The following is an 11,911-nucleotide window of genomic DNA, read 5'->3' on the forward strand; positions in this document are numbered from 1 at the left end:
TTGGGGTGGAAGCGGCGGGATTGGGCGTGGGAGGGGAGACGGGGCGTGGGAGGGGAGGCGGGACGTGGAAGTGGGAAGCTGAGGCATTCTGGATGGAACGACCAGCACAAGCGGAACCCTGGAGCGGGCCGTCCCAGGTGTGTGGGGCGGGGCTGAGAACACGCGGACATGCGGTTGGTTCAGAGAGAGACTGGACTACGGAACGCCGGTCTCGGGCCTTGTGCTGCTGGGAGACAACGCTCACCCTGCCGAGGTCAGACGTGCTCAGTCCGCCCTGGCTGCGTCTCCGAGTCAGCCGCTGGTCCGTGTGTGCCTTTTGACCTTGGCGCACGGCACAGGCAGACGCCCTCCAGGAAAAAGGCTGCGCGCTCTCCCCAGCCGGTCCTGCCTCTGCCTCTCGGGGACATCAGCTCAGGGCACGGAAGGGTAATGGTTTTCAAACGTGTCCACTTAAGAGGAGTGAGCACTCAGAGTAGTGAGACAAGGGGCTCTTCAAATAAATCAGCATAACATTTGCCATACGTATGACGCCACTTCCCTGAGATAATTCCAACTATGTGTCCATGGGTTCGATGGGACAGATTTCTTTTAGTACAATTTACCGTGGGTACAAAAAGGAAGACAAAAATAAGTGGCCTAGTCTAGATGGGACTTCTATAACGCTCCAGCAACTTGGAATAAGTTGTCTCATTTAAACCTTTAAACCACCCTGTAGGCGGATGGTTCTGTCCCCATATGACACACGAGGGAATAAATAACTCATCCAAGGTCATAGATTTGAACCCAGGGCCCTCTGCCTCCACCGTAGAGGAAGCCAGAACAGGAACCCAAATAACGGGTATGAACACGCGGCTCAGCAGTTCGGAGGAGGTGGAGCCTGCTCCAGGTGGAGAGGCACCGTGGAAAAGGGGGCAGTGGAGACCCGCCTTACCCACGTGGGCTTGACCACGGAGATGAGCAGCCCCTGCACGGGGAGGCTTCCAGGGGGAAGGAAGCTGTTGCGCAGAGGTGCGAAGGCAGGAAGGCGGTGGCACCTTCAGGGTGTGGGGAGGAGCCCAGAGCAATAGCTGGGTACACACGGCTGGAAAAGCAGGTGGCACCAGGCTCGAACGGCAGGGATTGGCAGACAGTGGGGAGCCGGCGACGGTTCAGGGGGCAGAGGAGTGACGGGGTGGATGTCAGGCCGTGGGAAGAGGGAGGCGTCCTCGGCCGACCAGGCGGAGACTGTGGAGAACGGAGGCCAGCGGAGCCTCTGGTCCTGAAACTCCAACCCGAGGTGCGAGGGTCGTGGCGGGTGTCTGGGGGAGTCACTGCGTCCAGCGGAGTTCTCCCGTCCGCCGCGGATGCGAATAAATCGTCCTGGACGCAGTCTTGCTGCTCCGGTGGGGAAGGGGTGGCAATTCCCTCTAGTGGGGACCATCCCGAGTCCTCCCAAATGGCTTTTGTAGGGAATGAATGGTGTGTGTAGGTGTATACATGCATAGCTCATCAATCAATGTCAAAAGCTAGTCAGACAAAACAGTCATAGAAACACAGGCATTATCTATAGATAACAGCTGAAGGAGCACAGAGATGTGTCATAGGTCAGTGTCTGTGAGTCATGCTGACGCCAGGGGGTCTTTAAGACGGGTTTCGTGAGATAAGGTGCTTACTCCTTATGCCTTGAACTTAAACATCCGGTTTATACCACCAGCGCTATACAAAACAAAGCAGAGCAAGCTTCAAAGGATACAATGTATTAATCAGGGCTGATTCCCAAGGGAACCCTTGGTGTTGGGGTGTTGGGGTGTTGGAGTCATGTCATGACTGCCACCTGCGTTACCTGATTTTCCAGGGAGACTTACTAGCCCCTTTCAGAGCCTGCTCTCGAGGGGCTGCAGTCTCCAAAACCACACACAGAGTGGTCCCCAACAGATGTCCGTCTGCTGGTGGGACGCGTCTGATCTGTCTCCACCTCAGCATTCAGCAAGGAGCCGGGAGCAGTTTGTAGAAAAGCCCCGAGGCAAGGAAGGAACTTTAACACGGTATTCAGTTCTCCAGTGGATACACTGCAGAGAGCCCCAAAGGAGCAGGCGGATGTCCACGAAATCATGACCGAACTCTCAGTAGCTCGAGAATGGCAGTGTGACTGCCACTCATTTACTCAGCAAAGTATTTAACAGAGTACTTTGTTAAGGGCTAAGTGGGTGGCGGGGCGGGGGAGGGGGGCGGGCGGGGAAGCAACACCAATCCAAATCCCGTTGTCAACAGTGGAGGGGCAAGCTCTGAAACTGGCAAGGAAGTTCCCTCTCCAGCGCTGACGTAGCCCATGTCCCTCCTTTCTGTCCTCTCCTTCCTTCCCTCCCTCCGACTCTCCTTCTTTCTTCTCTTTCTTTCATTGAATTAAAAGATACTGAGTGCCTGGTGAACACCACATGCCGAATAGAGGCTCGCGAATGTGGTGATTAGGACATTCATTCTTTCCCAGAATGTGAGTGCTTATTGTGTGCTGGGCACTATGTTTGTGTGCTTTCGCACACGCTGCCTTATGTAAGCCTGGCCACCGCCAACCTGCCAGGGACACGCGCCGTGCTGCAGATGCAGAAGCTGAGGGTACGTGTTCACGTCGATGCTTTTTAGATTTTCCTGTGTCCACGAACCACTCAAGGGGTCCTGTTAACCTGTAGATCCTGACTCAGCAGGTCTGGGGTCAGGTCTGGGGTCTGCATTTCTAACAAGCCTGCTGTTGCTGCTGCTGCTGCTGCTGCTGCTGCTGCTGCTGCCACCGCTGCTGCTGCTACCACCGCTGCCACCGCCGCAGGCCACACTAAGCAGTGGGGCTCCAGAACAGAGGCACTGCTGCTGAGTGGCAGAGCACAGGGACTGTCCCTGGACCCTCTGCCCTCAATTCAGGGCTCAGTTTCATTTTTTCAGCCCTTTCTACAAGTCTACAGCAGGAAACCAAGTGCGCATACTACAGACACACAAACACACACATGGAATTGACGCACACACCCTTTGACTCATTCACCACCCATGCACTGATCCCTGGGAAAGCATAGGGTGCGGACGGCCTGGTCTGTGGTCAGGTCACAGCGGGTGCACTGAAGTCTTGCTCTCCAGTTCCGCTTTCACTCTGCCCGGCGGTTGCACAGCTGCTGGCTCACCAGGCCCTCGCCCCGTGGCGACCCTACACCCATCACGATGCCCATCTGGAGCAGAACCTTCCTCCATCTCTCCCCAGTCCGTGCCTTCTTCCCGTTTCTCATTTATGCAGCAGCACCATCACTCTCAGACGGCTGGAAGGACTGACTTGGATATTTCTTAGCATGTTTATTATTGAAAAGGCAAGGGGACTGATTTCACTCGCTCAGAAGCGCACTTTGCCCCCATGTCTACGAAGGGAAATCCAGGTTCAAAGCAAATCGAGGTTTCCTTCGAGGAGCCTGAATAAAATGGCCACCAGAGGGCGCCTCAGGACCACTTTTCCCAACAAATGTGGCTCTTCTTCCCCACGCAACCCATTTTTGCTTTAACACCGGCCTTCTGGAGGTTCTTTGCTGAGCAAAGCCGGCGCACCTGCCCCCTCGTTTTGCTGGCACAGAATGTAGTCGCCTTTTAAAGTGTATGGCGACCATCCTTTGATCTCTTCACTCTGTTGCATGTCCACAGTGAGCATTGCCCTCTGAAACGCCCTTCTGCATTCTTTATCTCACGGAACAGGCTCAGCCCAGCCCTGCAAGGCTTTGTCAGCGTGTTACAGAGAGTGGAGGCCTCCTATCCGTGTCCAGGAGGAGAACCCGCCGAAGCACATTGCTTCCAGGATAGGCCGCCTGCTACCTGGGGAGAATCCTTTGATGCGTTACCTGCTTCATGCCACCAGAGTCAGCCCCATGAGGTTCAAATCTTTGTTCCTTCCCTCCCTTTATCAGGAGTCTGATGTGGCCGGGGCACTCTGCTCTGTCTAAGGTGACCACCAGAGGGTCGAGGGTCAGTGGCTGATACCGACCCAGGAAGAACTGAGGGGGTGCTGGCCTGGAAGTGAGGACCCCTCAGCTAGAACCTCCCCTCCCTGGCCCCTGGATGCCTGTCAAGCAAAAGAGGAATCTGGATAAAGATGATTCGAGAGCTTCTTTTTCCTTTTAGCCTGTGTGCTAATGGGAGGGACTTGAGTGAAGCCTGATGACAGAGAGGGGACAGTATTTGTCATGCTTCCACAACCTGCCACATGGCCACTCTTGTCTTGGATAAGATGGGAGAGTATTAGAAAAAGGATCACAAAGACTTGCTATCATGGGAAATCAAAAGGCAGAATGTTGGAACCGCACGCAGGGTCACCCATGTCGGATTTGTTCCTGCGGTGTCCCAGTGCTCAGCTCGACGATGGCCCCTGGGAGGTGCTCCCCAAAATGAATGAGTGAATGAGTGAATGAAACTGTATATTAATCAACGATAGAATCAGAGGATATTAGAATGATGGGAAACATTATTCATTTATTCAGGAGAGGCCAGGCGTGGCTCTCCCGAAGGGGAACATGGCCTGGGAGGCCGTGGTCGTCCAGGTCACAGTCTGGGGGCGTTCTCAGGGACGGATGGGTTTGCAGGACAGAAATTTTTCAGAAGGACGGTCTTGGTGCCCGTGTTCCCCAGGCCTGGGGCTGCAGCAGCCAGAGGTGGGGGCCTCGGAAGGCCACAGGGGGGAGGTGGGGCACGGCCTCAGCAGGGCGGGGTGGGCCCTGTGCACAGCTTGTTGGGGTAGTGGGCGTATTTGCGGTTGTAGGTGCCCAGGTGCTGGCGGAAGCAGAGCGCAGCCGTCTTGTCGCACTCGCAGGTCTGGCGCTGGCAGGCAGTTCTGCCTGCTGATGGGACAAGGCCAGTCAGGGACCCGAGGCTCTGCCTCCTGCACACACACACACACACACATACATGCATACACGCATGCACACACACACACACACACACACGGGACTGATCCGGGGCCACACTCTCGCCCCTGCCGGAAGCTCTGATCATAAGGGGGTGTCTCAGGGGTGGGTGAGGACAGGGCGGGACACAGGAGGGCCTGCGGGGCCAGGTGCCGGAAGGCTGTAAGAGTGTCCCTCCTCCCTTTCTGAACCTCCCCTCCCCTGCCCTGGGAAGTGGGGGCAGCTGGTTCCCTAACTCTCCTCTGCCCCAGCCTGGGGGGGTGTCTAGGCAGCTCCTGCCCCCCTGTGAAGCATGGCTGACAGCGGACGGCAGCCACCCAGCAGAGGGGAAAGTCAGGAAATGACAGCGACCCAGTCCCAGGTGGCCTATGCGGGCCCAGAGCAGCCTGCGTCCCCTGGAGGCTGTTGGCACTGAAGCTGGGGACCCCGTGCTCTCTCCATGAGGGGACGGAGCCCATTTTTCTGGCATTTACCTTCACCACCCCCCTCCACGTGTGCGCCCACACCCAGCGCCCACTGTAATCCCACATCCCAGAGATCGGAACAGGCATCGGGCACCGGGGCCCAAAGCCCCCTCTCCCCTCACTGCCCGTCTGCCCCAGCGGCTCTGCCTCCCTCCTGTCCCCAGGAATGCGCCTCAGAGCCCAGCAACGCCCAGGCTCATCTCCCCGCGAAGGTCCGTCTCCGCGTCCCACCCGGGTTCTGCTCTGCCCTGGCTGCTATTTCAGCCAAACTCAGCGTTGGAACAGGCGCAGCCTCAGGGCGGCTCCTGCCCGGAGCTGGACTGAGGCTGGCAACTGAGCGCGATTATCTGCTCGTTATAGAGGAGGAGGCAGAGGCTTTCGAGGGGCTCCGTCGTGCCCCCAAAGTCACAGCACGTGGGAGGTGAAGCCCCGAGCCTGTGTCCACACCCACCTGGCACCTCCCAGCCCTGTCCTGACAGGCGGCCATCCCAGCCTTGCTTGGACCCCCAGTGAGGGGGGCTCACTCCCTGACGGAGCGCCTTACTGAGGGGTTGGCTGCAGGAGCAAGAAACTGAGCCAGACCTGCTCCGGTGGCTCGGGTCCTGGCTCCGCCCTCCCCCAGGACAGACCTCCGAGATCCGAACTGAGTCTTCTCAGACTTTCCCAGTGCTTCCCTGAGCCCCCCGCCGGGCCTGCTCTCCCTCCAGACGCCCCTGGTTATCTGGTCTGGGCTCCCGGGGGACAGGGCTGCATGGAGCCCTGCTCATTCTCACTTGGTTCGGGCTGCTTCCAGGGCCGGGACCAGAGGAAAGCTAGTTGGTCCGTGGGGGTGTTGAACCTGGCAAAGCTGAGCAAATGGGCCTAGCCCGGCAGCCCCACAGCCCTGCGGGGTGCGGGGGTCGGCCTTTGGGAATGCGGTTTGCTGTCCCAGATCAAAGCTCCTGCATGCTCTGCCCTGGGATCGCACTGGCAGCCGCCTCGCAGGCCCGGGGAGGGTGTGTGAGTGCAGCTCCTCCGGCACCTGGCTCAGCTCTGCCCCTGGCTCCTTTCCCCAGAGGCTGGAGCCGGGAGGCCTGTGGGTGAGGCGAGGCACCTAGGTCCCTGGGCTCTCTAGATGGGGTGCTGGGTGAACATCTGGGTGCGGGACACGCCTGTCCCCAATTCCGTGATGACGGAAGACCCTGCCCCTCCAGCCCAGGTCTGGCTCAGGGGTCACCGTCAGGAGGGGTTCCCGTCGGACGCTGGCCCCCCTCCCCAGCGTCTGGCGCCCCTAGGGCTGCTCACTCACCACAGACGACGCCGTGCCTGCTGGCAGAGAAGAGATACCGCTCCAGCTTGGGCTCGCAGCCCTGCTTCTCCAGACGCCCGTAGCAGCAGTCGTGGGCATGGCAGCACCTGGCAGGGCCGCCGGGGGCTGTCTGGGGGTCGGGCCACAGGCGGCCCCCACGTGGCCTCAGCTCCCCCACCCCCCAGGCAGGCCCCCCCACCCCCCCCACCCCCATGCTCACCAGTCCGTCTCATCCACAGGCCAGTGGGAGCCGCCGATGCCGCAGTAGCAGCCGTAGTCGGTGTACTGCAGCGCCGACTTCCCTGTCACCCTCTCGATCATCACCCCGAACTGGACCAGGTTCCCGCCAGCCAGGGCCACTGCAGGGCAGGCAGGCGGGCGGGTGCCATCAGGTCCCCGAGGGCCCCCTGAGGGCCCTCCCCCCCCCCGGTCCAGACACCTCTCTGCTTGTCAGTTAAGCTCACATCTCCACGCCCCTCGCCCCCAGTGCCAGTGGCGCTGGTCAGTCCAGATGTCCCCGTGACACCCACTGCACCCGGACCCCCTCGTCCCTCCTCACATCAGGGCACCCCATCCCCCTCCCGCTCTCCGGCACCACCTCCCAGAACACCCCCACCCTTGTTCCCCAAATGTCTCCCAGTGGGTCCTGACCACCTCCCCAGGTGTCAGCCCCGAGCCCCAGAAGCACCCTGTTCCCACCATGTCTCCTAACCACCCAGTTCCTGCAGATCCTCCCAAAGTGGAAGCTAGGGTGGGGGTGGAGAGTGGGTGGCTGGGAGCTGTGTGTGTTGTCTGGGGTCCCTGCCAGCCCCTTTCTCTGTCCCCCCCAGCTCCCCTAGGCTGCATCCTTCTCCCCACCCACCCACCCACTGATAGTCGGTGCACCCAAGCAGAACTGGGATCAGGTGACCCACCACACCCTCCCCAGGGCCAGGCTCAGAGGCTCCCAGCTGGGTCAGGGGAGAGCTGAAGGTCACAAAGGTCACTTACCCAGGAGGCAAAGGACCGTCAGAAGAGGGGGAGGCTTCATCCCAGGGGAGGGGAGGGGAGCAGGGCCAGAGGAGCTGAGCTGCAGAAAAAGGAAGTGAGCGGCCCCTCTGGTCTCAGGTCGCCTCCTCAATTAGTTAAATACCCGGGTCCTGTCCACTCCCCATCATTAACCCTCGAATGCCCAATGATGCAACGATCCTTCCAGGTCTGACACTTCAGCCAAGCCCCCAGAGGAGGGGCCAGTAAAGGGTGTGAGCTCTGCTTCCAGGCAGTTTGGGGGGTAGTCTGGGGCTCTTTGTTCTCAGGGCCCTTCCCATTCCCCACCCCTTTCCCCAAATCATCAGCAGCTCCGCCCACGACGGAGCTCCGAGCAGGGGCTGTGCCAGGTGCTCCTCATTCTCGGTTTTTTCTCACCCCCATTTCACTGATGCGGCCACTGAGGCCCAGAGAGGCTGAGAAGCTTAAGTTCACGTGGCCTGGGAGGGCCGAGTCTGTCCTGCTTCCCCACAGCGGGCTGCGCCAGCGTGGCCTCTGCTCGCACCCCTCGCCTCCAGCCCAGCCTCCGTGTCACCCAGAGGACGACCACGCACAGGACACCAGGGGCCCGGGAGGCCATTTATGCAGGAGCCTGCAAGCCAGCTGAGCTTAGGGATCTTCTTCATTGCTCTTTCCCGGGAAGGCTCCTGTTTGTTAGCCAAGCAGTGAGAATGCTCTCAGGTGTGAATTCTACCTCCCAAATTCTCCAGCAGTGGGGCGGTAGCCCTCCAGGCCAGCTCGTCCCCCCAGGGAGAGCGGCTGCCCCGATGGTCCGAGAGATGGAGGAGGGGGTGGCTCTGCTGTACTCGGAAATTCCACAGGCCCACTGGCCCTGGACCCCCGGTGACTCACTTGCTGGCTGCCGCCCCCTCCCTTGAGTCCACTCAGGCAGAACTGGAGGCAAGACACCCCTGCCCCAGCCTGCGCCTCCCTCCCGGTTCTGCCCTCCCCGTTCCCGGTCTGGGACCGGGATAACTTGACTATCCACTTCCATCAACATCCGGGACCTGGGAGCTGCCTGATCTATGGCCTCGGAGTCCTGGTTCCGCCGTTTATTACGTGGCCTTGAGCAGGCCTGTTCCTGGCTCTGACCGTGGGTTATCCCATGGCGAGGACAGAAGGCATCCCGCCCTTGGCTCCTGAGTGTGAAGCTCAAGTGCAGCGAAGCAGGTGGCCCCAGCAGAGCACTTACTCTGTGCCGGGGCTGAGACGAGCCCCCCGAGGTGAAATCTCAAGGGGCCCCCAATGGGCCCCGAGACCTGGGTGCTACGGTCATCCCCTTTATAGAGAAGTAAACTGAGGCCCACGCCTCAGTCCTTGGCGAGGCAGAATTTGGGGCAGGCAGTTCAAAGAGCCTAACTAATTGCTGACAGTCGGCCCAGTGCCTAGCACCCACCACACCTTTGGGTGCCTCAAGATGTTTTCATTTCTTTCAAACCGGAAGAGAAGAAGGACTCTAATCCAGCCTGGGCTACATTTGTCTCCATCTGGATGAGGCCGTGACATTTGCTTTTTGCTTTTGTTTTGTTTTTTTTTTTCCCAAAGGCAGGAAAAGGCCCATGAAAGCAAAAGTCACGCTGTGGCCCTGAGCTTAGGGCCAGGAATGTCCCCTTGCGGGCCCTGTGGGGCCTGGCCTTGGCCTCGGCCTCCTTTCCAGTGGAGAGGTGGGGTTTCGCACTGCGGACAGGAAGCAGTCCCCACCCGCCAGGGACACAGTCCCCGGGGAGGTGTCACCTTGGACGGGGAGAGGAAAGCTGGTGGCAGGGATCCCTGGCAGTGATTTGGAATGAAAGGTTTCAGACACGAGAGGCAAGCCGGTGAACACTGACTTCCAGTAGGCAGTGGCCCTGCCTCCTGCCCCATGCCTTGCTAATAACTCCTCCTAGACACCATGCTGGGTTCTCTCACCCACACAGAGCAGACTTGGGGGGAGAGGGGCCAGAGAGGTGAGCAACCCCCCTACCCCCTTCCTGACCAGGAGCACCCATGGCAGTGAGCTGTGGTCTCCAGAGAGGGGCTCCCCAGGGCTCCCCATCACCTTTTGATTTTAACGAGGGCACCTCCAGGCAGCCCCTGGCTCCCGGCCTGGGTCACAGGAGCCCAAACAGTGAGTCACTGAGGAGCTGCCCTCTAAACAACTGAGAATTTGCTTTGATTCCTGGGGAGGTCTGGCCCACAGCCCTTCCTGCAGCAGCAGCAGCAGCAGGGCGTTCCCCAGCGAGGGCAGAGTTCCTGAGACAAGCCCTTCGCGAGCCATTTTGAATCCTGGCCCGGCCAGGAATGGGGTCCCTGCAAGTCCCCGCCAGTGGGTACCTGTGGCAGAAAACCGAAGACCGAAGGGCCAGAGCCAGGCAGGGAAATCTGGGCAGGGAAATCCAGGCAGGGAAATCCAGGAGGACTTCTAGGCGGCTGTGTCCCCAGCTGACGTTTGAAGTGGGGGCGTTGGGAGGCCTTGGGCTTGGAGGAGAGGCCGGAGCATCAGGAGACGTGGCTGGTTTTGTGGTTTCCTCTCCAGTGGCACCATGTGGTTGAATCGTCTCTGCATCAGCAAGAATAGGACTTGAGTGTGTGTTAGCTCTGCCCCTTATGAGCTGTGTGACCTTGGCCGATCCTGTGCCCTTTCTGAACCCAGCTTCATCATTCATGCTCCGTGGGTGATTAGACCTGCCTTTCAGAGTTTTGGACCAGGTGGAGAGGAAAAGAAGTGTCTACATCCCTTTGCAAGGTGCCACGGCCATAGGAGGGGCCCAGCAATATTGGGTCCCTCTCTCCTCCTTAGCCGGCCACAGAGGAGGCGGCCACTGTTCCAGCAGCTCCTGGCACTTCCCCCTGCAGGCAGGGGGCGCAGCCTGCAGCCGGGCCAGGGCCCCAGCATTTCTGTGGGATTATTGTCCCTACTTGACCGGTCTTGTCGGAGTGGAGGTGAATAAAGTTGCCCCACTGTAGTTTAGAAATAATAATAATCATAATCATAATCATCATCATCATCCTAACAATAAAAATGGCAAAACCACCACCACTGACTAAGCTCCTACAGTGTGCCAGGCGCTGGGCTGGGGCTCCTCACCTGCCTGATCTCACCCCACTGTTGCTCCCCCGAGGCATCCGGCAGACTCCCAGAAGAGTGGGGTAACCCGAAGGATTCTTTGTCTGCTCGGTCACCACACTATGCTGAGGACTGACGATGTGCGGGGGATACATGGGAGAATCAATCCAGGTGTGATTTCTGGCCTCAGGGGCTGACAGTCCAGTAGGAAGCCAGACGGCAGTCGTTACCTATTGACTCAAAACTTACGAATAGAGGTCAGCAGCTTGGCAGAACGTTCCATGGGGCTCTGAGAGCATTGAAAGGGGCGTCTGTTGGGGCAGGGGATAGGTGAGGACTTCACTGTGGGAGAAATGACTCAGCAGGGATCTCAAGACGTTCCCTGGGTGAAGGTGGAAGTACAGAGAATTTAAATACAGAAAGAGCCTGTGCAAAGGCCCTGTGGTCAGAGGGGCAGAGCACCCAGGAGAAGCTGAAAGGAGGCTGGAGTAGCTGGGCTGGTGATGAGTAGCCTTGACGGGCAGCTGATCTTGGGACCTTGACCTTCCATTCACCCCACAGGAACCCGTTTGCTGGGGCCTGATGGGCAGGTGGCCCAAAGCCTGCAAAGAACCCTGCGGCCTTTTCATCCCAGTGGGGAGCCCCTGCGGGCACCCCAAGGCCAGGGAGGCGGGTCCCTCTGGTGGGAACAGGCTGGGCACAGTGTGGCCCCACAGTTGGGTTCTCCATTTGTGATGGAGAGAAAAGAACAAGAATGCTTGAGGTGGGCCCGCCGGCGTGGCTCACAAGGTGGCCTTGTCCCTGTAGAGTGATACAGCCACGCGTTGCTGGTGTTTGTCTAGGGAACAATGGAACGCCTGAGAGGCCCTGAAACAAGACTCTTCCGGCTGCCAGGAATGTGAATAGGAGGGGCACCAGCAAGGACGCGAAGGCCAATAAGCAGGGCGCAGCATGCTCCGGGATGGCACAGGCCCGGCGCATCACGAGACGGGGCGGGGCTTCCCGGATTAGGTCGTCTTGGGAAGGAGAGGAGGCAGCAGCCCCTGATCTTGCAAATGCTTTGCTGCTGACCCAAGAGGGCCGAGGGAGGTGGGGTTCTGAGGAGCAGGGATGCCCCCGGCAGGCACAGGAAGTGCCGTGTGCAGTGCGAGGCCTGTGCGCTTTGCAGGGGTGCCTGTGTCTG

General features: G+C 59.3%; 1 protein-coding gene across 1 annotated transcript; it reads right to left on the reverse strand.

Moving 5' to 3' along the window:
• Positions 1–4,519: 4,519 nt before the first annotated feature.
• On the reverse strand, positions 4,520–8,495 carry PLA2G2E (phospholipase A2 group IIE). Its single transcript, XM_045859689.1, has 5 exons — positions 8,377–8,495; positions 7,647–7,725; positions 6,877–7,015; positions 6,657–6,763; positions 4,520–4,838 (listed from the first exon to the last, which is right to left on the reverse strand). Exons 2-5 carry the CDS (start codon positions 7,684–7,686, stop codon positions 4,696–4,698), a joined length of 429 nt encoding a protein of 142 aa, XP_045715645.1. The 5' UTR covers positions 7,687–7,725; positions 8,377–8,495; the 3' UTR covers positions 4,520–4,695.
• Between the last annotated feature and the right edge of the window lie 3,416 nt (positions 8,496–11,911).

This window comes from Phyllostomus hastatus, unplaced genomic scaffold (genome assembly GCF_019186645.2).
Source record: "Phyllostomus hastatus isolate PE091 unplaced genomic scaffold, TTU_PhHast_1.1 phas_scaffold_182, whole genome shotgun sequence".
NCBI lineage: Eukaryota > Metazoa > Chordata > Mammalia > Chiroptera > Phyllostomidae > Phyllostomus > Phyllostomus hastatus.

Bases quoted from the DNA above. Each gene is read 5' to 3' on its own strand.
- PLA2G2E (XM_045859689.1), bottom strand. From the start codon at position 7,686: ATGAAGCCTCCCCCTCTTCTGACGGTCCTTTGCCTCCTGG. The intron at 7,016-7,646 runs GTAAGTGACCTT...CCTGCCCTGCAG, and splicing joins GACGGTCCTTTGCCTCCTGG to TGGCCCTGGCTGGCGGGAAC. The intron at 6,764-6,876 runs GTGAGCATGGGG...CGGCCCTGCCAG, and splicing joins CCTGTGGATGAGACGGACTG to GTGCTGCCATGCCCACGACT.